The sequence below is a fragment of the Leuciscus leuciscus genome (genome assembly GCF_965113295.1).
Source record: "Leuciscus leuciscus genome assembly, chromosome: 1".
NCBI classification, from domain to species: Eukaryota; Metazoa; Chordata; class Actinopteri; order Cypriniformes; family Leuciscidae; genus Leuciscus; species Leuciscus leuciscus.
The window spans coordinates 15321617-15348696 of NC_138725.1; the positions used below are offsets into that span (position 1 = coordinate 15321617).

At 38.8% G+C, this 27080-nt stretch overlaps 2 protein-coding genes across 2 annotated transcripts in view; both read right to left on the reverse strand.

Moving 5' to 3' along the window:
* The window catches only part of LOC309500988 (uncharacterized protein), a 97977-nt gene that overhangs the window by 66065 nt on the left and 4832 nt on the right, over positions 1-27080 (reverse strand). The window lies entirely within an intron of this gene.
* On the reverse strand, positions 9256-11628 carry LOC309477095 (E3 SUMO-protein ligase ZBED1-like). The gene is made up of 2 exons (XM_082140246.1): positions 10432-11628; positions 9256-10132 (listed from the first exon to the last, which is right to left on the reverse strand). Exons 1-2 carry the CDS (start codon positions 11536-11538, stop codon positions 9692-9694), a joined length of 1548 nt encoding a protein of 515 aa, XP_081996372.1. The 5' UTR covers positions 11539-11628; the 3' UTR covers positions 9256-9691.

The following is a 27080-nucleotide window of genomic DNA, read 5'->3' on the forward strand; positions in this document are numbered from 1 at the left end:
TTTATTAGGTTTATTTTTTAATTGGTAAACGACTGTGCTTTTTTTTTTTTAAGATAATCTACAATTAAATATATAGTAACCTATAACGTTACACATATACTTGTGAATATACTTTTCACATCAGACGAAATTATTCAACAGAGATAAACATTAATTCATTACATTTTGACGGGTTATAATTTGGGTCTATTTACTACGAGTCAAAATTATTTAAACAATACATTTTTAGTTATAAAACCAAGGGTCGTTGATAAAGGTTCTGTTGTTAAATACAGATTATCAGAATATGAGCCTTTATATTGACCTTTACCATTAAAATGTTTAAACTAAATAAATGTATACACAATATCTTACTAATAATATGTATGAAACGGCTTGAACGCGTTATGCTACAGTCAACACACGGGGTTTAAATAATAATAATAAAAAGATTTTACAGGGGAAAATAAATAAAACAAAACATTTTATTCATTTTATTTATTATTAATGAATTTATTCTGTGATGTTACGGTTAGTATGGTTTGGGATAATAAAAACGACTAGGACCGTCCCGTGACCACCTGGGGTGCGTCAAACCCCTTAAAAACTCCAGCGCGTCTGATTGGTCTCAATAGTAGTTTGGCTTCGGTCACGCAAGACCCTTATTGGTTTTCACGGCCTCTGGACACGGATGCACTTCACGGTAAGAGCTAAACTTTCTTTATAGTTTTAAGCTGTGATTGGGTGTGATTATTTTATTTGAAAAGTGATATGATTTAAACGATGATATATGTTGCTGAAATACGTTTTTAATTATTATTATCAATATTAATGAATATTGTCTAGAATAAGCTTAATTTATGTTTACGATATGTTGTGTAAATAATGTTGACCTAGTCAGTGAATGATCCACCATTTTCTATTTATTTGGCTGGCATTCGTAATGATTTATACTGTTATCAATCTTTTGTAGAATCTGGTCGTCCTAAAGTGATGATAGTCCAGCGATGCTGTTGCGCCAGCGCCGTTCTAGACTATAATATTTTACATTTGTTTATGGTTTACGGTGGTTTTCCTTTCATAGTAAGCTTGTTTGGTACGTTATGCATATGTGCTTGCTGATTGTTATAAATGCTAGTATGAATACACATGACATTTATTAGTAGCATGCATTTCTGGGTGCTTCGCCAGTCTTTTCAGATGTGTTGCTTTGATCGCTCGAGGCCGCATGTCAGGGCCGCGGGAAGAGGTTTTAGGTTGGGGGTGCTGATTTTTATTTTTTTGGGGGGGGGATAGGGGCGTCACCACTTTTGAATAAGAAACAATATCAAGACTATAAAACTCCTAAAAAAAAACGCGCACACACTCAAACCTGACTGCACATCACATTTTTGACTTTATTGATTCTGCTTTTATTCCGGAGTCCCTTTTATTTTATTGCTCCGGAGTCGCATATCAGTCACAAAATGCGCCACGGGGAAGAAAAAAACATCCAAAGGATGTCGCAACTCAAGTCGCACTGGACTAAGTCGCATTTTTTTTGAAATTTAGTTCACAAAAAATAAATAAAAAAATGTTACAGACAGTTCTCCGTTACGGACGTGAGCGCTCTAAAGCGGCACTAAAATAATGTTTTAAAACTTTCACAGAGACCTCAAACTGAAAGCACAAAGCCTGTCTTTAAATTTAATTTCGTTTTGTATTAATTGTATCTTAATTTTAATCGATGTTTCATCAACAAATTGTCTGGATTTAATAAGAAGTAGCCTAAATATAGGCTATTAGAAAATAAATAATCAGGATACGGAGGCGCTGGCGAACCTGGAGCTCGTCTCATAATGAAACTCAGCGTAGGCCTATAAGGTAGCCTATTGCCTCACAGACCTGAGACATATAGATAGCTTGAAATGTCTACTTTTAAGCAGAACAATTCAAAACGAAAGAAAACAGACTGCGCTGCTTATGTAATTCGTATGAAATGTGCATTTCTCTCTGGCGCTGCGAAGATCGCGAGTCGTCAACTTCATCTGTCTAGCCGACACTGACATAAAAAAATAACTGTTTTATTAGTAAACAATTAAAATGTCTCCTGCTATATTTTACATATTTGCCTGTTCCTTACAAAACACTGACAGTGGGGTTTTTGACGTATTTTTTTTTTTTTTTTGAGCAGCTGCGGGCAAATTCTTTCGACACACACACACACACACACACACACAATATTACGTAACACTCTGCGCTTATGTTTTAAAAAGATAATTTAACATATAAATAACAATTTTTAAATAGCCCACTTAAAGTGTTTATAACAAATAAATGACTAAATGCTAAAAATTTATACATTTTAATGAACAAACATATGCGTTGCATTTACAATTCTGTGAAAACAGGGGGTGCTGCAGCATGCTATGTCATTTGCTATGGTGTGTTTCACTGATATGACATTTTTAACGTATTTGCTGTATTTTCGCACATGGCTATTTGATGCATGCATAAGATTGCGCAGCATAACGCCCCATAGCATGCATCCGTGATAGCTATGGTGTTTCTGTAACGATGCCTGAGGTTCAAAGTCAAACCACGCATTTCTCTGACGGAGAGACGGGATTCATGTTTTGACATTATATTTCACTAGTTCTTTACGATTTGAGGATATATTTTATTATAGTCTCTGATTTTAAAAGAACTTTAAAAAAGCCTTTGATTATATTTGCAATGTCTTTATGCTATGCATGGTTCTAGGAATCACAGGATTTCACCCCGGTTTGATGCGTCTATATACTTTTTGTCCAGCAGGGGGATCTCCGCTGTATTTGCAATGTCTAATGGCTGAGGGTATTGTTGTTAATTGTTTTTAAAGCGCGTTCAAATTTGTATTTATTTATTTATTCATTATTGTATGGATATGCTTATTAGTATTTTTGAATTTGCTTAATCTCTGTAAAAACACTTCATGCGTTGTAGATTTAAAAGTTTATATATATCAAATTTTACTTGCTATTTTTTTAGGTGGACCATTTTGAAAGTAATATTTTATAAAACGATTACACAGCTGCTCAATATGTAATGTTTATTAGAAGGTTGCCTCTACACGTATTGTCCAGCAGGGGGTGCCATTTTTTAAAAGTGTGTTTTATTTGTTTATTTATTATTGTATAGATATGCTTTTTAGTATTTTTTAATGCTTTACATCTCAAAGATTTGATATATTTAGATTTTTCCTTAAGCATTTATTATCTATAACTTTTCATAAATCCATTATCTTTTGGCATCCGCTTAATCTCTGTAAAAACACTTCTTGCGTTGTAGATTTAAAAGATTATATTCATATATATATATATATAACATTTTACTTGCTATTTTTTAGGTGGACCATTTTTAAATTAATATTTTATAAAACGATTGCACAGCTGCTCGATATGTAATGTTTATTAGAAGGTTGCATCTACACGTATTGTCCAGCAGGGGATGCTACTGTGTCACTTTTGATGTGCATGGGCATCACTCATTAGTCACAAGTTTGGCGATGAGAAAGGATTGCGTATGGTAGGTCTTTCATATGGTTATTGCATATCTGTCTGAATGTATGATATTCATAGATTATAAAATTTGATCAACAAATGTTTATTTTAATAGGTCTTTTATTTTATAAAATCAAGCTGCTCACTTTTCAATCCATCGACCTCTGTAAGTATATATTTTCAAATTTTATACATTTATAAATATCTGCATAAATGTACAAAATGAATTTTACAATTATTTTAAAATTTTTTTTACAGTAACAGCAACACAGCCGAACGTTATAGATGTCTCGACCACCGGTACGATAGCCCTATCTTATGACAGTCCTATCTTACGATATCCCCCAGGATTGTAATTGTTTCGACATTTAACAAAATGTTCCACCACTTTTTCATCTTTTCACAGATTTGTTACAGCTGACTATACCGTCAGAATTAATTGATTTGACACAGAAAGACCCTGAAGAAACCCCCCAGCTACCAGTCATCCAGCTAGAATCGTTAGTCCTACTTCCACAGCATCAATAAGTTCTGACAATCCGATGATAAGATGTGTTGATGTCATTGACCTTACGATGGACTCAGACATTCAACCAGGCCCCAGTTTTCACGAACCACCCCGAAAGCGTTGAAATGTATTGGAGTCTATGCTAGCGACTTCACCCAAGCCCGAGTCATGATAGGTCGTCGACTAGTAACACTTCGACCCCTTCGGTCGCCCCGATGTTAAATCGGCCCGACATTGAATCACTGATTCGTGAGGGTGGGGATGTAAATGAGTATCATATTTTACCTCAAACCCGTTTCAATAGTATCGAATTGTGTAGAAGTATGAATCTGAGGGAGATTAACTCTACAGATTTGGCGGCGTATAACATCTTCTTACATGATGCTCTTAGCGAAATTGTATCGTTTTCTAGAGATCTTAGAGGTGATTCTAGTATTATCAATTTGCCCCCAGTCTGAAATCCCCCGTTAACGCCGTTTTAACGGACGGAAATAATTACGATGTTAATACGCTTCTCAAACAAATTGAGAACATTTTACAGAGCGATGATCAGATATTGTCGGATGAATCTATCGAGATCGAAGCCAATGTGGCTATGAACAGGAGTGGAGGCGGTCGTCGTTGTAAACTTACAGATTTGCCGTTGCAACAGGTGGTAAAAAAAAAAAAAAGATGAGTTTATTTTGCCCAAACAATATTTCAAATAAATTATGCTTATCTATTTGCTTGGCACATTTTCTTGACCCTTAATTACCTGAGAACATGCTAGAAAGACGGGCCGCCGTCATCAGCGACAACGCCGGCTTCGCAATCGACCACGAGATAGGACTCGGAGACTTAGAAGTGTTTGAACAACTACTTGATATTAAAATCGTTGTGTTTTACAGAACTAGCGGTGGCGTGCTAGAAACGTACACAAATCTCAATGATCCGCATCCAAAAACGATATGTCTCTATTTGCACGATGCACATTACTACATGATAACCAATCTTTCTTGTTATGCGGGTTATGAAAATCACAGGCATCATCAATGCGCGCACGTATGTAATGTATGCCACAATGCGGAATGTTACAGAGTACCTAAAATAACATGCGTTGCCCGATTGTTTATGTTTCTGTAAAAAATCCCTGCCGGACATGAAAGACCACCATGCGACATTGTAAAATATTGCAAATTATGTAACAGACGATATGACGTCATAGGGTATGCCACCACAAATGCTCTCCAGCACGATTTACGTATTGCGGTGAAGTTAGGGTTAGTAACGCTGAATAACAAGTGTTTTATACCTCCCCTACCCACCAAGGAACTTAACGAGAATTATATTTTCTACGATTTTGAAACTCGTTATGAAAATGGACGACACGTCGCAAATTTTGTATGTGCAATCACCTTTAAAGGTGAGAAATTTACATTGGAAGGTACCGACTGCATCGCGCTAGAAAGAGCTATCCGAGCCATCAATTAACTGCTGAATTTAACCATCATAGAGTGAAAGTTTACAATTTGGACATGTTTTGTCTTGCCAATTTACATATTCAAACAATTTTAAATGCAGAAGAAGAGGCGAAGATCGGGACTCGCACCCGAGGCGCGTGCAGAGAGAGAGAGAGAGAGACAGAGAGAGAGAGAGAGAGACAGAGAGAGAGAGAGAGAGACAGAGAGAGAGAGAGAGAGAGAGAGAGAGAGTGAGAGAGAGAGAGAGAGAGACTTGAACAACTCTTTATTCACTAAAGATTAGTCTTTTTTTTTTTTTTTATGTTGGCAAACAATTTTGGCCTCATCACATATAACATATTTACATTAACCTCAAAATACATGTACATTCACCAAAAAAAATAAAATAAATAAATTCAAATTTAGGAATAAAATTTCCTCTTGGTCCACCACACACAACACTTCTGCCTGTCCCCAAAACTCATTGAAAGCAACCACATTTTTTATTAATTTAAAAAAAGCTAATTCTGCTTTAATCCTTGCAGATACAAAAGCCTTTAAAATAAGTTCAGGTTCAGTTGTCCCGCTGACTTTACGCTTATTTTTCCTTGTAATCCATATTGCCAGCTTTGCTTCACCAATTAAAAAATTGATTAAGGAAATTCTTTTTTTTTATCAGTTACAACATATTTTGGGCCAAATATAAATATATTTTCATCCATATCTTCCCCAAGTGCTCTAAGCCTACTCTTTAAAATCTGTAAAAAACCATTTAGCTTAGAACAATCTAAAAATAGATGCTTCAAAGTTTCTTCCTGACCACAAAAGATACATTCCTTCCCCACAGTGGGGTCAACACGTGTCAAGTATCTGTTAGTTGCTATTGCCGAATGCACAATCCTCCACTGAAGATCTGCAGTGCGTTTTTCTATAGGTGATTTATATAAAGATCTCCAACATCTCCTAGGAGAAGAGCCCTGGCCAATCACCTCCAACCACTTTGATTCTTTACATTCCTTCAGCTCAGATTGATGAGAGACTTTCACACATGACAAATACAAGGCTTTCTTTTAAACGTCTTCAAACAAATTCAGTTCAGGTATACAGAAAACAAGAAGTGATTCCTTCTCAGGCTTTTCATCTATTATCAGGTCTTCTACATTTGAATCCACGTCGGGTACACACCTGACTCCATGGCGGAGCGAGAGCGAGGCTACAGCCCCACTCGGGTGAGCCTCCATCTCAGGCCTCCGCCACGAAGTCAACAAACTTCCGAAAACCGAAGCGTAATAATACTCAAACTTAAGTTAATCAATTTATACACAAAGCAAAAGAAAACATAAAGGAAAAATAAAAAATAGACAAAAAAAATGGAAAAAAAATAGAAAAATAGAAGAAAAACCAAATCGCTCTTCTCACCCGTTTGTTGCTGCCATAACCCAAACCCCCAGCATGCAGAGAGAGAGAGAGAGAGAGAGAGAGAGAGAGAGAGAGAGAGAGAGAGAGTGAGTGAGTGAGTGAGAAAGGCGGGTTTCAGATAGCGCTCGAACACCGAAATTGATTCCTCTTTTGCGTTTCCTAAAGCTGATTTATCTAATGTTTTGGACCATTATTCATCAGCACAGCCTGTATATCATTATAACACAAGACAACGTGGACAGAGCATTAAACATGAAACAAAAACAGATTGTGAAAGTTAACAAACCAGGCACTATGAAAAACAGATGATTCTGATTTGACACAGACTGTGTTTTTGCAAACAGCTGTTAAACATGAAGAATGCCTATTTTCCACATTCCCGACTGGAGGACTCGGGATGACAGACAAAGACTTTGCTGTGAACAGTGTATCTAGCAGGTCAAGATGACACTGGTTTCAGTCTTCTAGTGTCCGACTGTTGAAGATATATGCATTTCAGGAGTAGCATTTCAGTAACAAACCAATTTTCTCAAACTGCAGAGACTTAAGACACTTTCAAGAAACGACTGAAACGCTTCTTTTACATCAACACTCGACCCATTAATACTCACACTTACTATTCTATATTACAATACATTACGAGCTCATGAGGGGGAATCACCATATTTGTAACAAACATCTCAGGAAAGGAGACATATTAAACACAATTGCAGAGGTTTTATTAAGAAAATTAGCATTAATCATTCAAAATGAAAAAAGATGTTAAAAACAGAAATGAACAGACAAGATACAAGAATCACCAAATCAGCTCCATCACACAGAACAGAGAGAGATTATACAGTCTGAATCTGTCCATTACTGTACTTAATATTATATTTAAAGCAGTCAATATATGAAGCACAAGACAATTTTATCTAAATTTGGTGTCACTATTTCTTCATTGTGATCAGAGTTTTTTCTCTGTTTTCTGAGAAGAAGAAAATCAAACAATGAACAATCCTCTGTAAGTTTTTGCTATTGTAAATATTGCTGCAGATTCGCTCTAAACTCATCAGTATTTTATTCTAATATTGTCGGCATCTCTATTTCCTCTGGGTGCTTCGAGTCCTTCCTCCCTGCAAAATAAAAGCATTGACTGACCTCTCGTATGTGTTTTTATCATGATTGCAGATTGTTCCAGATCAGATGAGTGTGAATCATCAGATTGTGTGCGGCTCAAAACTCACCAGCTCTTCTTGCACAGATGATCTGAAGAAGAATCACAGTAGGAGCAGCAAACACTGCGATCTCAACAATAATCACAATCACTGCAGGAAACATGAGAGGAAGAAGAGAAACTGTACATGACTGAAGTCAAGGGTATTCAACTATCAACAGTTATTGATGAAGCTTTTACAGACTGACTGATAGTTTAATGTTATAAAGCTGTCAGTATAAATGAACGTGTCGTACCTCTGTATAATGATCCAGCAGTCACACTGACTTCAGTTTCTCCTGGATCTGTGGATCACGTCTGTTAGTTCAGTTCAACACATAATGCCACATACAGTATACACAACATCATCATCACATAATACTCGAGCTTCACACGGTCGATTCTAGGATTTTCATTTTAGCGGGGCTCAGCTCCCAATGTAGTGTTGTCAAAAGACCCGGTACTTCGGTACTAAGTCGGTACTAAAAAAATGAAACTGTTACGATACCAGCTTTTCTTAAGTACCGGTGGTACCGGATTATTCCGGTTCTTGATGCGCTGTCCAAAAGGTACACATTTGTGTCCTCTTCATTAAAACACTGAGACATGGCGACCGGCGGCGCTACTGATGCGGTGGCTCTGAATCCACTCGTTGACAAGAAAGGAGGAAAGAGCCACATATCGCGCTCGTTTTTCCAGGCGCGCCTTTGTTCATGGTTGCACAGCAACGACAGACGCCACGGGAGAGCAATCGCTTGTGGAAAGAAGAGAAAGCGGTGCGAACTGCGCTCTCCATGGTGACGAGGAAGTATCAGCAAAGAATTAATTTACTTCTAGCCCTTGCATTAGCTTTACTACTAGATATATTTATGGAGATGAGAAATAAAAAGCCGCCCTGTACAGCTATGATCAGCTGTTGTTACGGAAAGGTCGAAGCTGATCGTTTGGTTTTTGTCACATGACCTGTTGAGATGTTTTCGCGGCATAGCCTACATTTGAAATAAAGATGTGATTGCAGCAGATTATGGGAATGTTTTAGAAGGATCTAAAGGTTACAGCAGGATAAAAATACAACACCTCCTAAAGCTGAGCTTTGACTGATATAGGCCTTTCATGTTTGTCTGTGTCAGAGAAGAAAGTAAACACAGGGTCTCAGACACGTTCATTTACTGAAGGCTACCTGGAAAGATAGGTAACTAATAGGGGTGTGACGAGACGCTTATTCCACGAGACGAGACGAGACACGAGATTGGGTTCACGAGAACAAGACAAGACGAGATTTTTACACAATTTTTAAGAAATCCTCAATGATGAAATATGAATGGAAAATAGTATTTTATTCAACTGAAAATCACAAAATGCAAAACAATTTAGGTGCATTTTGAAATCAACTTGTAATAATGAATGTTATTTTACTTCTACTTGAATGAATTCTATGCAGTAAAGGACATAAAAAATATAAAACAGTATAAATAAAATAAATATATAAATAACAGAAATAACACTTTAAATGCAAACAGTAAGTGTATCATCAACTTAAATCAAAGTACTGCTCTCTCAAAACAACAAGTGCAAACAGAAACAACTTTTTCTTCAAACATGAAAAATAAAATGAACTACACAGAACTGCCTAAGATATGGTCATGTTCTTTTTCAAGAATATAAGCATGTCAACCATTTCTGGCAGCAGTTGAGACCTTTGGGCAGTAACTATGTCTCCTGCAGTTGAAAAGACACGCTCACTTGGAACAGAGGTAGCAGGGATGGAAAGGTATGCTTTGGCAAGTGGAGACAGCAAAGGATATTTAAACCTGTTTTCTCTCCACCACTTCAGAGGGCAGCAACTGAGTGGGATAGAGGCCTCTCTTCTGTAGAGATCAATTTCCTTCTCAGTCCCTCTGCTGGACTTTTCTGTCTTAGAGAAAGAGTCCCCTAGTAGATCCTCAAGCGCTGTCTTCTTGGAAGCAGGTTCTCCCTCTTCTGACTCGACTCCCAGAGCCCCCTCTCCTCCATGTGTGGAACAGTGAGCTGCTGCCTCTTCTCTCCTCTCTGTACTCTTCTCACCTGTGGGCTTTAAACAGCAGAAACACTGGCTTTAACCTTTAGCAGCAAAGCAGTCCCCCCTCTCCCTCTAAACACAAACACAGCCACTCTGATGCTGTCATGTTTCTAATACATGTTTCTAATTTCTAACACACACACACACACACACACACACACACACACACACACACACACACACACACACACACTTTGCATTAATCTATTAAACATTTTCAGTTGGTACTGGGAACATAAATCTAGAAGGAAAAAATGCACACACACTTTCACACTTACAAAAGGAGTAAAGCAATTTAAATTGATGTATACCTGATTTTGCTGCAATTGTTCTGCCTTTTCCTGCACCCTCAGGAAGACAGACTCGCGTTGGTTATGGTCTAGCTGCGGTAGAGTCAGGAATCTTGGGTCCAGCGCAGTGCTCTCTAACAGAACATTGTATGCATCTCCGCTGTATCTCCCTGAAATATTACTGAGGATTGCTCTCTTTGTGTCTGCCACGGTGGGGGAATCGCCGTCATTTGGCGCCATGCTCTGTTCAATCATGCTCTTCAGTGGCACAATGAGAGACACTGTGGGGATCTTCTCCTCACATAAGACTGTGGTGGCTGTTTTCAGAGGATTCAGCAGCTTCACAAGGTCTTCGGCATTCAAGATATCGCTGCTGTCCAGTGTATCAATGTTACGGGCATTTTGTCTCATCTCAGGGCTGGTGAGAGCTGCTGATATGGCAGCTTGCTGCTCCAGGTAACGAACCAGCATATCTAAAGTGCTATTCCATCGAGTGGTAACGTCCATGATTAATTTGTGTGGTGGCAGTTGTAGCATCTTCTGCTTGGACGTGAATAACGCGGCGGCCGTTGAACTCCGGTGAAAAAAAGCTGTTACTCGTCTCACCCGCCCAAGCAACCGAGTGACACGCGCAACACCAAGGCCAGCCTGGGTAGCGAGGTTTATCGTGTGCGCAAAGCACTTGATGTGCGGCTCTAATCCTGCCTCACGCACAGCCACGTCCATATTACGCGCATTGTCAGTCACAATTGCGATGCCATGGTTTGGTTTTTTAATCTCCCAGTCAGTGACAGCTGCTTGTAAAACTTCAGCTATGTTTGTCCCTGTATGGGACTCAAAAAGTGGGCGAGTCTGCAGTACAAAATTCACCATTTCCCAGTCACTGTTGATTATGTGGGCTGTAATTGTGATATAGCCCTGCGTACACCTAGAAGTCCAAGCATCTGTAGTAATGGCGATGCTTTCTGCCTCTTTCAGAGTCTGTACAACCTTGACCTTGGTTTCTTTGTAGAGGGTTGGGACCACATTGCGAGTAAAATGCGCGCGTGATGGGATGGTGTACCTCGGTTCCAGTGTGCGGAGGAGTCGCCGAAATCCCAGATTTTCCACCACAGAAAATGGCCTCATATCAGCTGCAATGAAAACGCCGATGTCTCTCGTTATTGCTGTGGCTCTTGCACTTGACGGTGGAAGAGATGCAAAGGCATTTAGAGTTGTTTGCCCTTTGTTTTCGTCACAGGTGCAGCTAGCTTTAGTAGAGAGCTGTGGTGGTTCTGTATGTGTTTTTGCATAGTGCTCGTGTTAGCCACGGTGTACGGCATTGTTTTCTTACAATGTTTACATATTGTGTTCGTCTTGTCTGTCACTCTTTCGCCATTTATAATTTCCACAGGAAAACCAAAATGTTGCCACACAAACGATTTAAAAGTGGCAGGGGCATCTTCAATACTAATTTCATGCTCCATCACGCTGACATCACAACAACACGCACGAGACAACTTTTCCCCTCAACGAGAAATCTCGTCGCGTTTTAATCTCGTCACACCCTTAGTAACTAAGTTCATTAAATTAATTCACAATATGTACACATTCATTATTGATCTTATGCCTAATACAGGGCCATAGGCAGGGCTTTATAATCAAAGAGGTCCTAAATTTGAGGTTGCCAAAAAGGATAAGAAATAGCTTTAAAACCATGTTAGATTATTTGTCAATACCTGCTCTCTCCTCTTATCCATTGCTCTTTCTTTTTCTGTCTCTTCCCTTCCTAAAGCTGGGCTTTTTTAATTTACTGAAGGCTACAAATGTACTAATATAATATAAATTCTTAATATGTACACATTCATATTAACCTTGTGCCAAATTAGACAAAAGTTTATTAGTTTGCCTGATTATTTCTGTAATTCGTCTAACAATTAAAATAAAATAAATAAAATACTTAGCAATTGTGGAAAACAATTTACCGAAAATTTGGAGATGCAGTAGAATAAAATATCACAAAAATACAAGTTTATACCGTGGATAAATGCCAAATCCACAAAAATACTGTCAGGGTGTGGTACAGGCAGAAGAAGACGAGAAGGCAAAAAGGCTCCAATACAAACTTTTACTAAATAACAATTCCAACGGGTACAGGCAGGCAGGATACTCACACACTAGTACAACAACAGATAACGGACAAAGACTGACTGAACTGAAGGAACTTAGGGTGGGCGTACACGGTGCGAGTTCGGACACTCGGTAGGTCGTGAGATATTGCACACGTTGCGAGTCAGTTTAACTGATAATCGCATCAAAGCAGCTGGTACACGGCACGACTGTCCTGCACGAATTTTATCCCGAGCCGGCAGCAATCACGTGAGCTTTCGCGCTAAACACAGAGACCGTCAATGTTGCATGCAGGCAAAGCTTCAGATAGAAAAATGACAGAAATGTGTGTGCAAATGATTTGTTGAAAAGCAGAGAACAGTAGCCATTCCTTTCAACATAAAAACTTGAGAGAGGGAGAGAGAGAGAAGTGTGTGTGTCTGTGTGTGACAGTGTATGCGCACGCTGTATGGTTGCTGCCACTGAGGTATAGCCCCACGTGGTTGTGTATGATTAGGGCAATAGGGGACAGCTGGTGAAAATCGGGCCGACTCCCCGAATTTTTTAAACATGTTTAAAAATTATTGGGAGGTCGGGATGGTGCTCATAACGTGCTCGGCTCGTAATTCCTCTCACATGCTGCGAGCCGCGACCATGCGAGCATCACCGGTTCCACTCGATTTCTCCCGAGTGAAAAAAATCATCTGCGAGCTCGTAAAAACAGCAAAAATCGCACCGTGTACGCCCGCCTTTAAATACAACACAGATGAACACTGATGAACAGAACACAGGTGATGTAGATGATGATGAATTAGACACAGGTGATACAACTGAACTAATAATGACAGTGAAGAAGACACGTGACATGATGACAGGCAGACAAGTCCAATGAAAACAAACTAAACAGAACACAACTGTGACAAATACAAGTCATACAGAATGAAATGCATTTCAATTCACACTGAAATACAGTGGAATGCAGCGCAATATGTCAGATTTAAATCTATTAGCCTACTCCATAACGAACCAAAATATTGTACAATTAATTGGAGGTCCTCAGGCTCTCATCGTCGAGGGCGCTGGAGACGGCAAGGCTGCAAAAGCCCAGGGTAAAAGAAAAAAAAACTTTGGCTCTCCTGAGCCAGGACGATTATTCTGACCCTATCGTCCATTTTAAGGCAGTCCGTTATTCTGTCAGGGTGTGATGCAAAAGAAGACGAGAAGGCAAAAAGGTTCCAATACAAACTTTTACTAAATAACAATTTCAACGGGTACAGGCAGGCAGGATACTCACCATGGGCGGCTGGCCAATAGAGGGCGCTAGGGTGTCTCCTCCTCTCTATCAGACAGTGGTCTATCGGCCTGGCTAGCTGGATGCGGTCATGCTAATGCCTTGTTTTGCTTTCCGTGATTACTTTTTAAAACAACGGGGACAGTTGGACAGTTACCGGAGTGAGGGAAGTGAGTTCAATTTCAAATGCAAATGGAAAGTTTGTGCAATTTGTTTGTTTTTGTGTAAGAATGCCTCAGCCTTGTAATATGGCATTAAATAATTACTGACTTTATATAAATAATCACATTTTAAATAATCACAGAGCACTAGTATCATGCAGTTTGTGTTAAATTGTGTTTTTGTGGTTAATAATAATAATAATAATTATTATTTTTATTTATATAGCGACTTTCCAACGCCCAAGGTCGCTTTACAAATATATGTAAAGGCAGTGGTTCTCAAACTGGGGTACGTGAGGTGACAGAAGGTGGTGCGGGAACAAAATACTGAATTTTGCCGTTCATTTAATACTACCTCACCTTAAAATAAGATTCAAACTGAGCATGCATTTCTATCAGGTAAAATACTGTAAATACATGACATCCAATCAAATTACCTCATCATTTGCGGTCAAAACTTTCTGCATTTAAACAGCGTGTAGGCTATAATATGACAGGTCTCGTGCAGATTGCTGCCTCGGCAAATCACGCTATACTGCCGTTCTCGACAATGTACGTGTCCCTTTGTAAAAGTAGGGATTTAGCACTTACTAGCATGAAGAACAAGTATAGACACAGGCTGTGCATGGAGATCGATATAGCCTAAGATTCAAATTCTCTTCGATACAAAGACATACCCTGTGTGAGTTCCTGTTTAATGTTGATCACATTATATGAAGATTCACACGATTGCAAATGTGACATTGATTTTATACAACAGTTCAACAAACAAAATATTGATATTAAGTGATGTTCCTTTACAACACAGTTGTACAAAATAACAAAATAATAGCTCCAACGAAAGCCACAGCAGAACTGCAGCACACAGCAATGATTGTGAACGAATCTGCGGCTTTGAACGAATCATTAGAGTCAGTGATTTAATGATTAATTAATAAATACAGCCACTTCCTTAATTTCTGAATGAATGACTCGATGACTCACCACCTATTGGCGGTTTTAATTTAATATTTAAAAGCATCACTTCGTTTTACCATCATTGCATATTTCTCTATTGAACATTTATTATGAACATTTATTATTTAAAGCATTATTTATTTTTATAAAGGTATTTGTAAAGGTAAAAATGCACTGGAAAAATTGATTTAAGGGGGCAAATATTGTCCCTTACTGAAAAAGGTCAGACTGAAGAGTGGGGGTACGCAGAAGGATGTTAAAAGCCTCATGGGGTACAACTCTAAAAAGTTTGAGAACCACTGGGACAGGGTTATGGAATAGAACAAAATAAACATCAACATCAAAGCACATGTAGCGTATGGACAAGAATCATGATTCTTTCATTCTTTTCTTCTGAACACATTCTTTGCCAAGATTCCTAAAGCTTTCAACCTCCTGACTCGTCAGATGCAGATCATGGCTTAACACCAGAAAGTCTAGGCCAAATAGCCCCTCTGACACCTTTTATTGGCCGCTGAGTGTCCCCAGAACAACAAACATTCCTCACGAGTCACTGTGTCAGCTTCAGAGAGATTGGAATCACTTCCCTGACCCAGGGAGAGAGATTATGAACTCTCCGCACATTCACGCACACACACATACACAAACTTTGAACATTAAACTTAGAATATAAGCCTGTCAAATGAATACGATTTACTCCTGTGTGTTTCCCAGTTCATATTAGCTTAGTTTATGGTTTTCTAGTTGTCGGAGTGAACTATAAGTGCTCATATTCATGCATATGTAGCAGGGTGACTGAATCCACTAATGAGGATTTCATTCACCTGTGCTTAATTTAAGCCCCCGCCCCTTTCTTGTTTGATATAAGGGATGTGTGTTGGTATCGGCCTTGTGATGTCATCCGTGGTTGCTGCAGGCTTGGACTGTAAGCTGGCTGACCGTAGCCGACAGCGAACAGACAGCGCAGGCTCCCAAGATGGCAGCTTTGTAGGAGGACGTGTGCTTTTCGCTCTGCGAGCAATTTCGAAGGGTTTATGATATTACTGCCATTTTTTTAAAATAATTTGATGGCAGAACCTTAAAAATTTTTTTTATAAAAAACGTACATAATAGCAAGACGTAGGCTACCACGAATGCCCAAATCTAAAAAGAAAAAGAGGAACTCTGAAAGTTTAACGACTTCTCAACACGTGTCGCTAAACATGGAAGATAACCAGTCTCAAGAGTCGGTAGCCCAGAAACCCTTGAGTGGAGACGAAATGTGCTGGTATGAAACCACCCCAGAGCCATTGTCAGACACCGGTTTATTTCCCATTTTGGCGGTGGAGACACCAGAGAAGCCTGCCAAGAAAAGGAATCGTGAATCTCAATCAGGTGGGCGAAACTGGGAGACGGCTAATGCTGAACTCATGGAGGCGATACGAGCCATGACCAGCAAGCAGGATGAAACACTCCGGAAAGTCTCTGCTATAGGCATAACTGCTGAAGCTACTTCCAAACGGGTTGAGGAGCTGACTACAACTGTCAAACAGCTGTCACTGGATGTTCAACAACACAAGCAAACACTGGAGAAAATGAAAGTTGCCAATACAAAGCTCCAAGAAGAAAATAAGCACCTGAGAGAAGCTGTTGCTGAGTGTCAACGCTACAGCAGAAGGTGGTCGCTTAAGATGCACGGCGTAAGGGAGTCAAGAGATGAAGACATCAGAGGCAAGATCATCGACATCCTTGGGAAAATGGCACCAAAGCTTCGTGAAGACTTGAAACAAGGCATTGACATCGTCCATCGCGTGGGGAAATTGAGAGATGACGGCGCTGCGAGATCAACTATAGTTTTGTTTGCCTTGCGTCGCCTTCGTGATGCCGTCTGGAAAGAAGCTAAAAACTCTCAGTATTTGCAAGAGAATCGTCTCAGGATTACCGAAGCTCTTTCTCCGGAGGACAGAGCGGCTCGGGAGAAGCTCTGGCCTTTGATCAAGAAGGCGCGTGATGAAGGGAAAAAGGCATCATTCCGAGGTGCTTCGGCTGTCATCAATGGAAAAGTTATTGACTGTCCGGAATAGCCTCGTTGGCTGAGCATCTTCTTTTACCAAAGGTATTAAAGTACACATAAGCCCCCGTCGACATGTGGCATTTTTGGAAAATAACTTAAATTGTCTATTTTGTTTTGGAGATTTAATACAACGCATGTAGCTAGGCTACCTTGTCGTTTAGACTTGGATTAATCCTCCTTTTTGTTGTAGCCATAGACAGGCATGAACACTTTGCCAGCGCTCGTTACAGACTGAGATGGTTGAGTTCTTAATACTAGTGCTACCTTAACAGATTTTACTTTGTTCATTTTTTTTTTTTTTTCATACAAATATATGATCTCCTTGTTGGACTTTAAATGAGATCATGTTAGTTTCATTTACTATAAGTGCAGCCGTCTCGAACGTTCTTGATTCTAAGTTGACGGCTACTTGTACAACAGGGTTCTTGCTATTTTAAGGCAGGTTATCATCACCTTCTTGTAAGGTCTTTGCATACTTTTTTAGTTCAATAGTACTTTCAGGTAATTTCTGTTCTATATCTCTGTTCCTTTATGGACTTTTTGTTTAAACGTCTTAACGTCGTGTCTTTAAATGTGAGAGGGATTCGGGACTTAACAAAAAGGAAAGCATTATTTTTATTCTGTAAAAGGTCTGAAGCTGACTTGATTTTATTACAGGAAACGCACTCTTGTGACTCTGATACAGGGTTCTGGAAAGCTCAATGGGGTAATGTTGCTCACTTTAGTCATGGTTCTAATCATTCTGCTGGTGTCTCAATCCTTGTGCATGGTTTCAAGGGGGATATTTTGGAAGTTGTGCCCTCTAGTGACGGAAGATGGATAACAATAATAGTTAAGCAGGGCAATACAGTTTTCATAGTTTGCAATGTATATGGATTTAATTCACACTTTGACAACAAAAACTTATTCAATACCATTACTGGCAAGCTAAGGGATTTAAAGGGAAAATACGTAAATGCCTTTATAATTCTTTCGGGGGATTTCAATGAATGTCCTGACGAAATAGAGGATAGATACCCACCTAGAGCGGCTCGTTCCTCCCAAGGAAGCGATTTAATCTCTTCTCTGTGCTCAGACCTATCCTTGACTGATGCTTGGCGTTTTTTTAACCCAGACATCCAAGATTTCACCTGGAGTAATAGAAGTCTGACTTTGAAGTCGAGAATTGATTTATTTTTAGTTTCTTCTTCTTCTCTTCAATTTGTTAATGAGGTTAAACATGTTTATGCACCCCTTTCGGACCACAACTTAATTATTTTGAAACTAGGCTCCATTGACCCGCAATCGGGCATGAGAGGTTATTGGAAGTTTAACAATACTCTTTTGAGTGACGACTCCTTTAATGATTCTGTTAAGCTTCTAGCGAAGGAGATCTTCGAGATTGACATTAATAATGGACATAAGAAAAAGTGGGAGTACTTCAAGTATAAAATTAGACAATTGGCTATAAAAAGATCTAAGGAAATAAAGAAAGAAAAATATAATTCAGAACATGTCTTGATGAATAAGTTAACTCAATTAATGTCTAAAGGAAACATTAACCCAGAAGAAGAAATTGAGCTAAAAGCCATCCAAATTCAGATAGACCAAATATATACAGAAATGGCAAAGGGGGCATTTATTAGATCAAGGGCTAAGTGGCTGGAAGAGGGCGAAAAGAACACCAATTATTTTTTTGCTTTAGAAAAAAGGAATGCTAAAAGAAATTCTGTAACTGAGCTCTACATTGATGGCACCCTCTCTAAGGATCCTACTCACATTTCTAAATTTGTTAGCTCGTTTTATGGTAATTTATATCAGTCTAATTTTAACAGAGAAGAAAGTGTACGTTTTTTTGAAAAAATTCAGCACAGTATCCCTATTATTAGTGAAGATTATAAAGCTTCTTGTGACTCTGATCTCTCTTTAAATGAGGTTAAAAATGCTTTGTTTGCTATGAAGAAGGGAAAATCTCCCGGGATAGATGGGCTAGGAGCGGAGTTCTATATTCATTTCTGGGAGCTTATTCAACTCCCTTTAATGCACATGTATAGGGAGTGTATTGATCAAGGGGAAATGACCACAACAATGAAGCAAGGCATCATCTCCTTGATCCCGAAACCTGGTAAAGACCCTCACTTAATTGATAATTGGCGTCCAATCACATTATTAACTATAGATTATAAAATTCTGGCCTCTGTATATGCAAATAGATTAAAATCTGATTTAAATTCAATAATTGCAGAAACTCAAACGGGTTTCATGAAAAACCGCCACATTAGCAATAACATAAGGCTCGTTTTAGACTTGCTTGACTATGCTGACAATATTGATTCTGACGCCTTCGTTTTGTTTCTTGATTTCTACAAAGCGTTCGACACAATCGAACACCCTTTTTTAATACAAGCCATCAAGGCATTTGGTTTTGGAAGCCCTTTCATCGACATTGTCAGCATGTTCTACAAAGATATAAATAGCTCTGTTATAATTAATCAAAATACTTCTCCACGATTTCAGATTAATAGGGGGGTCAGGCAGGGGTGCAACATTTCTCCCTTTTTATTTATCTTAGTAACCGAACTACTAGCTATACACTTAGTAAAGGAGGTACATTTTGAAGGAATAAAGATTTTTGGAAAAGAAATAAAGATCTCACAGCTGGCGGACGACACCACCATTTTTTTGAACAACAAGGACCAGTTGAGCATTGTCTTTGAACTGGTGGAGAATTTCTCTTCTGCGTCTGGTTTAAGGCTTAATCGATCCAAGTGTGAGCTGATGCCACTTCATTGTTGTAGTGACTCTGCTATTGATAACATTCCAGTTAAACAGAATGTAAAATATTTAGGTATACATGTATGTAAAAATATTATAGTTAGACAGAACTTAAATTTTTCAAATAGGATACAGAAAACCAAATTAATATTCAACTGCTGGCTACAAAGAGACTTGTCCGTCTTAGGTAGAGTATTACTCTCCAAAGCAGAAGGCCTCTCTCGCTTTGTTTACCCTTCCTTGTCTCTATTTGTAAAGGACTCAATTGCTAATCAAGTCAACAAGACTTTTTTAGATTTCATTTGGAAGAACAAGTCTCATAGGCTTAAAAAGAATGTTCTCTCTAACCCTAAAGAAAAGGGAGGTCTAGAGATTTTGGATTTTATAGATGTGGTCAACACATTCAAAATTAATTGGTTAAAAAGGTGCATTCGAAATCCTGATTCTATTTTTTTCTTTATTCCGAACTTTATTTTTAATAAGCTGGGTGGGCTCTCGTTTCTTCTAAAGTGTAATTTTCTACCAAATAAACTACCTATCAAACTGTCCAACTTCCATCAACAGTCCCTCTTGGCCTGGAAATTATCCTTCAATCACAACTTCTCACCACACAAATCTCTCCTTTGGAGCAACAGCGACATTCTTATTAGGAATAAATCAGTATTCTTCCCTAAGTGGTTCGATAGAGGAATTAACCATGTACTCTGCTTATTTGATGATTCTGGCACCATGCTCTCTTATGAACAGTTTATGGAAGCTCATGATTTCCCAATACCTTTTAAAGATTTTAAATCTATCACTGATGCCATCCCCATCGGAATCAGACAATTAATTAAAAATCATCTGAGCTATGGAAACAAAGATATCAGACAGCTTTCACTTATGTTGGATGGTGTAGAACTGTCTGATAAAAAATGTAACAATAAGCATATTCGCCGACATTTGCAAAAGAGTAACTCCATTGCTCCAAGGGGGATGTTTTATTGGAATTCCTTAATAAGTGAAATAAATTGGAAAAAAACATGGTTGATTCCTCACAAATACTGTATCTCTAATAAAGCTAAAGAGGTCCACTTTAAAATTTTACATAACATTTACCCTACAAATTGTTTTGTTGCTAAGTTTCTAGACATTGACACATGCTGCAGCTTTTGTAAACAGGACACTGAAACCATTCCTCATTTATTTTTTAATTGTCCAGTTACCAAAAGGTTTTGGAAAGATTTGGGTACTCACTTTCTCCAATCTCAAAATATAACTCACTCATTCACCCTGAAAGATATTATCTGTCACTTTTGTTTCCCACAAGATGGCTCCCTGGAGTTTGTATTAAATTTTATAATCTTATATGCTAAGTTCTTTATACACAAGCAGAAATGTAATAAGTCTTCCTTATGTTTTAAACATTATATTTTGGAACTTAATATGCTTCTTAAATCACACAAGCTTGTAAAGAACAAGAAAAATGGAAAACTTTTGTGTAAATATTATGACCTATTTCCCGAATCCTCTTAATATTCTTATTTTTCCACCTCTATTTAGTATGTATACGTATGTTTTTTTTATTTATTTTTTTATTTTTTTTATTCCTTGTCTCTGGTATGGTATGTCTGTATAAATGTTTGATTGTATATTGATGGTTTTACACGTTTGTACCCAATGTTGCTATCAATAAAAAAATAAAAATAAAAAAAATAAAAAAAAACTGTAAGCTGGCTTCCTCGTCTGCTCTGCTCTGCTCTGCTCTGCTCTGCTCTGCTCTGCTCTGCTCTGCTCTGGCTGCCCACGCCTCACAGGTATGAGTAGCCGTTTTTTATATAACAAGAAGAAATTGACCGCGGCTGATTATTTACATTTTGTTTTCGGTGGCATTGATAGCATGGCATTGATAGCATGTGTTCCTGACTGAGCTGCTGTACTGCAATATGGTGCGCGACTGCGAAGCGGTTTGTGCGCCGGGATCATTCTGCGGTATGTAAGAGTTTTGTGTGTTAATAATTTGTTTATGTTTTTAACATTATCTTTCTGCTCGGCTGAATTATTTGACTTGTTTTATACGTTTGGATTGTTCATGTTTTGTGTTTTTATTTATGTTGTCTTTGTTGCAGGAGCTGGGAGGTTTCTGGAGGGTGAAGGCGAAGCTGCCATTTGTGTGGTGTGTTCACACCTAGTGCTGTGTGTGTCTTCTGGCATTTAACCCTTCACGTGTGTGTGGGTATTTTTAGTAGATTATTTGGGCAGGTTTGTTTTCCAATTTGGCAGCTGGCCCGGACCTCCAGATACCTCTGCTCCTGGTTGAAATTAATTCCATTAAGGGTTATCCTGAGAATTGATCTATTCTAGACTATTGGTATATCAATGGTTAATTATAATTCGTTGTGATTAATTGTTGATATATACAATTGATCTATTTTTGCCTACCTGTATTGATAATTGATTATAATCCGTTGTATTTAATTATCCCTCTATAGATACATTGGCAAAAGTATTCCCTTTTCAGGTGATTTAACCTGTATGCTATACGTGATCATATTCATGATCAGTTATTAAAATATATATTCCCTTTATATCCCTAGTGTCGTTACACACAATACACATACCAAGGGCAGAGAGTAGGCCTAATATTCAGAGGTCACTTATAAAGTTAGGTTAAAGATACAAACAAAGAGGGATTCAAACAAATAGCATATTTACAGAGTGTGAGCTGAAGAGTTATATCCAGATAAAAAAAAATGTGTTTATGAAGGAGAGGGGTGGATGTTTGACTGATGTCTTGAGGAAGAGCATTCCACAACCTCGGAGCCATTACGCTAAAAGACTCCCATGGTTACCAGACTATTGAAACCAGCTGAATATGACACAGCCCCAACTAAGATATTTTTCACCAGCCACCACTGATACTTACAAACTAGTACAACAACAGATAACGGACAAAGACTGACTGAACTGAAGGAACTTAAATACAGCACAGATGAACACTGATGAACAGAACACAGGTGATGTAGATGATGATGAATTAGACAGAGGTGATACAACTGAACTAATAATGACAGTGAAGAAGACACGTGACATGATGACAGGCAGACAAGTCCAATGAAAACAAACTAAACAGAACACAACTGTGACAAATACAAGTCATACAGAATGAAATGCATTTCAATTCACACTGAAATACAGTGGAATGCAGCGCAATATGTCAGATTTAAATCTATTAGCCTACTCCATAACGAACCAAAATATTGTACAATTAATTGGAATGCCTCTTCTGTACAGTGAAAATGCTTCTCTGGTCGCGCGCACGCATCCAAAACCAGTGAATAGTATCACGAGAAGAGAGAGATTTCTTAAAGGGGCCATAAACATTTTTAATACAAAATAGAAACAAGGTATATTTATACTACTCGGCCACACTTTGTTTCTACACCGTGTTTAGTCTATTGTATTATGGCCTATACTGCTTTCATATTCTCATTCCATTTATATTAGGCCTACTATCCACTTAAAAAAAATAAGTTTCAGGACATCTTATCTTTTTTTTCTTATAATTCACTCCATCAGTATTTTTAATGTTTTAATTCTAGATGTATATTCATGTAAATTCGACATAACTTTGACGTGTTTTAATGGGAGTGCGCGCTGAACATGCGAGTAGCATAAACAGGAAACGGGGCGGAAACTCAACTGACAAGCTCCAAAAACTCTGTCTCGCTGTTGTTTTCACGGCTTTCAGGCAAGTTTATTCCCTAAAGTTACACAAATAATACACACAACTATTCCTGACACTTTCTTACATGTAATTGATACGCTTCTGTTGAATATTTCGTTTACAGAAATGGTTTAGTGTCTTCGAAAAAGTCTGTTAGCATCTTAGCTGTTAGGCTAGCTATAACCCACATAGCAATATTGTTGTGGCCCAGATCCGACCCACGTCTGGCACATGTGGAAAGATGATCTGGCCCCTCATGCAGCGTGGAATGACGGCCCTTGGGCGGACCGCTCCTGTTTGCCAGATCTGGGCCACAAGCAGGCCATAACAAATGCGTTTGGGACAAGCGTCCCTTTAAATGTGTCGTGAGACATGAACAGAAAAACATTAATGCGGTGTGAGTTGAAGAGTGAGCCTCTTGGTGTATCGGCTGTGTAAACGGGAGAACCCCGGTCTGGCGTCTGCGTGTATGGTGACCAGTAAATGGTCCCAGCAGTTACGAGTCTACAGAATTTTGCTCACATAATAGCGAGTAGTGATTCTACACGGGTTTGCAGCAACAAGCAACACTGGGGAGAGTGCACAGCTATTAGTCATTCACACCGTTTAACTTTGTTACGGGGCATATAGCTCTAATTCATCTAGGCTGGTGTCCAGAGAAAAACGAGAATTGCCTTCGTCTGTCACTAGCCACTGTTTTTCCTGGATTTAATCATTCTGTTTTACTTTTTATTTCTTTGGATGTTTGTGTGTGTGTTTTGGGGATTTGCTACCACTGTTCTGTGATGACCTGGACCTAGGTGGGCCTAGGATGGAGTCCTGCTAGTGGTAGCTTGTTAATCTAAATGTAATCATTTTTTTTTTTTTGGCAATCATCATACTCCAATATTCGGCCAATGGGCATTGTGCAATATCTCCTTTGGGGACAGTGTCTATTTTGCAATGTTCACTAGTGTGAAGTGTGAAATGCTGTGTTCGTGTATGTATGCACGGCCGATTTGGTTTGAAGTGTCTCTTGCAGTGTTGGAGTGTGTGTATGTGAACAGTATTTATTTATTCGACTTTATTCACTGTAGTCTTGATATTGTTAGACTTTATATCCTGTAACTCAGTGGTTCTCAACTCCAGTCCTCGGGACCCACTGCTCTGCACATTTTGTATGTCTCCCTTATTTAACACACCTGAATCAGATCATCAGCTCGTTAGGAGAGACTCCATGAACTGAACTGAGTGTGTCAGATAAGAGAGACATACAAAATGTGCAGAGCAGCGGGTCCCGAGGACTGGAGTTGAGAACCACTGCATTATGAGACTTTTATTCACTGTGATTTGTTTATTGTAGAATTGTTCACTGTTACCTGCGGGGAACATTTGTCTGCTCTGATTGCCAATCAGTATATTATTGTCTAGTGTTTAATAAAATTATATTTGATTACATCAGTCCCATTTTCTGTTCCTTCATTGGATACAACCTGCCTAAATAGTTTGAAGGGGGGTGCGGTTTGGGTTTTCTAGTTTAGATATTCAAATTGTGTGCGTCGGAGCCTATTTCATTCTAGTCACATTACTATTTTGCAAACAGGAGCGGAACTGGCAAACAGGAGCGGTCCGCCCAAGGGCCGTCATTCCATGCTGCATGAGGGCCGGATCATCTTTCCACATGTGCCAGATGTGGGCCGGATCTGGGCCGAAACAATGTTGCTATCTGGGATATGACGTGATAGTATGTCCCAAAGCTTGTCTACTCTTCTGCTATACATTACAACTTGTAACTAGGCATGTCAATCTTTCTCCGGTCAGACGAAACAAAATGTAGGCAGAGATGACTATTTTTCTTTAAAGTCGGCATGAAACGGAAGTTGAGATTGTAATTTTTTCCTTGTTGTGATGTATATCCGAGTGAAACGGCTTCTGAAATTAGAAAAAAATGTAGGGCGGGGCTTGATTTCGTCCATCGGGAATTGATTGGATCGTTGGAGGTTGGGCGTTGCAAACAAAATGGAGGCAGATTTGAATGCCAGTTTACATTCAGTTGTGGAGGATTTCTCTCCACCGGACTCCCCCACCGTTACCCTCCCATGAAGGATATTTTTTTGAGGAGCCCGGCGACGAGAACGGAGACGAGTAGCTAAATTTTCAGGCAGGAATCAGCCCATTATGAGCCTCCCGCGAAACGAGACAAACACCGATAGCCGCACCCTCATCGGCTCTGGCCGCACCCTTTCGCCATGGCACGTGACCGAAAGAGAAGAGAGGTCGTTTCGAGGGGGGAGGAAAGGGTAATGTATTTGACTAAAGATTATAAGGGTACATGAATTTTAAAAAAATAATGAAGTGTACAGATAAATCATTTATAATAAACACTACAACATTACATATAAAAAGAAGATTTGTCAAATTTGATTCCATGCCGACTTTAAGGTAAAAAAAAATATATTTTTAAAATATATTTAACTCAGTTTATTTCATATTGGGGTCATAAGACACCCAGACTTGATGAATAACTGAAGTTTTATATGTTAAACTTGTTGCCGAGCATTACGAGTGTACGGCTTATTTTGTGTTTCTCTCTTTTTTTGTATATTTGTTTTGTTTACTTTAAAAATGTATGTTTTTTTATCATTTTGTGAGTGGATGAGCAGTAGTTTATGTCTGTTTGGTGTTTTTCATGGATCTACAGTGAATGCGCTGCATGGATGAGCTCAACATATCGTCTTCATGTGACGCTTTCTGGGAGAATCGAGTGAAAGAACCGGAGTGTTATATGAACACACTACTCTCACTGTTTATACTAAACATGTCCTAGAATATGCATAAGTACGTTAATTGGGACACAACATAAAAGTCCATGAAATGAAACTAAAACAACAACTCAATGTGACAATCTGTACAGAGATCTGTACAGAGACAGAGATAACTCTAGCATTATGCATACTACATGTAGAATATGACATTCATATTTTAACTTTGATCATCATATTACATAAAAAGTAAATATTTTTGCTGTCAAATTTCAATTCCTTTTTTTTATTTTTTATTATACACTCACCTAAAGGATTGTTAGGAACACCTGTTCAATTTCTCATTAATGCAATTATCTAATCAACCAATCACATGGCAGTTGCTTCAATGCATTTAGGGGTGTGGTCCTGGTCAAGACAATCTCCTGAACTCCAAACTGAATGTCAGAATGGGAAAGAAAGGTGATTTAAGCAATTTTGAGCGTGGCATGGATGTTGGTGCCAGACGGGCCGGCCTGAGTATTTCACAATCTGCTCAGTTACTGGGATTTTCACGCACAACCATTTCTAGGGTTTACAAAGAATGGTGTGAAAAGGGAAAAACATCCAGTATGCGGCAGTCCTGTGGGCGAAAATGCCTTGTTGATGCTAGAGGTCAGAGGAGAATGGGCCGACTGATTCAAGCTGATAGAAGAGCAACTTTGACTGAAATAACCACTCGTTACAACCGAGGTATGCAGCAAAGCATTTGTGAAGCCACAACACGCACAACCTTGAGCCGGATGGGCTACAACAGCAGAAGACCCCACCGGGTACCACTCATCTCCACTACAAATAGGAAAAAGAGGCTACAATTTGCACGAGCTCACCAAAATTGGACAGTTGAAGACTGGAAAAATGTTGCCTGGTCTGATGAGTC

What these genes read in the sequence shown, in the direction of transcription:
- LOC309477095 (XM_082140246.1), bottom strand. Translation starts at nt 11,538, where the DNA reads ATGAGGCCATTTTCTGTGGTGGAAAATCTGGGATTTCGGCGACTCCTC. An exon ending in AACAATTGCAGCAAAATCAG is followed by an intron (nt 10,133 to 10,431) that starts GTATACATCAAT and finishes TGCTGTTTAAAG; the next exon opens with CCCACAGGTGAGAAGAGTAC.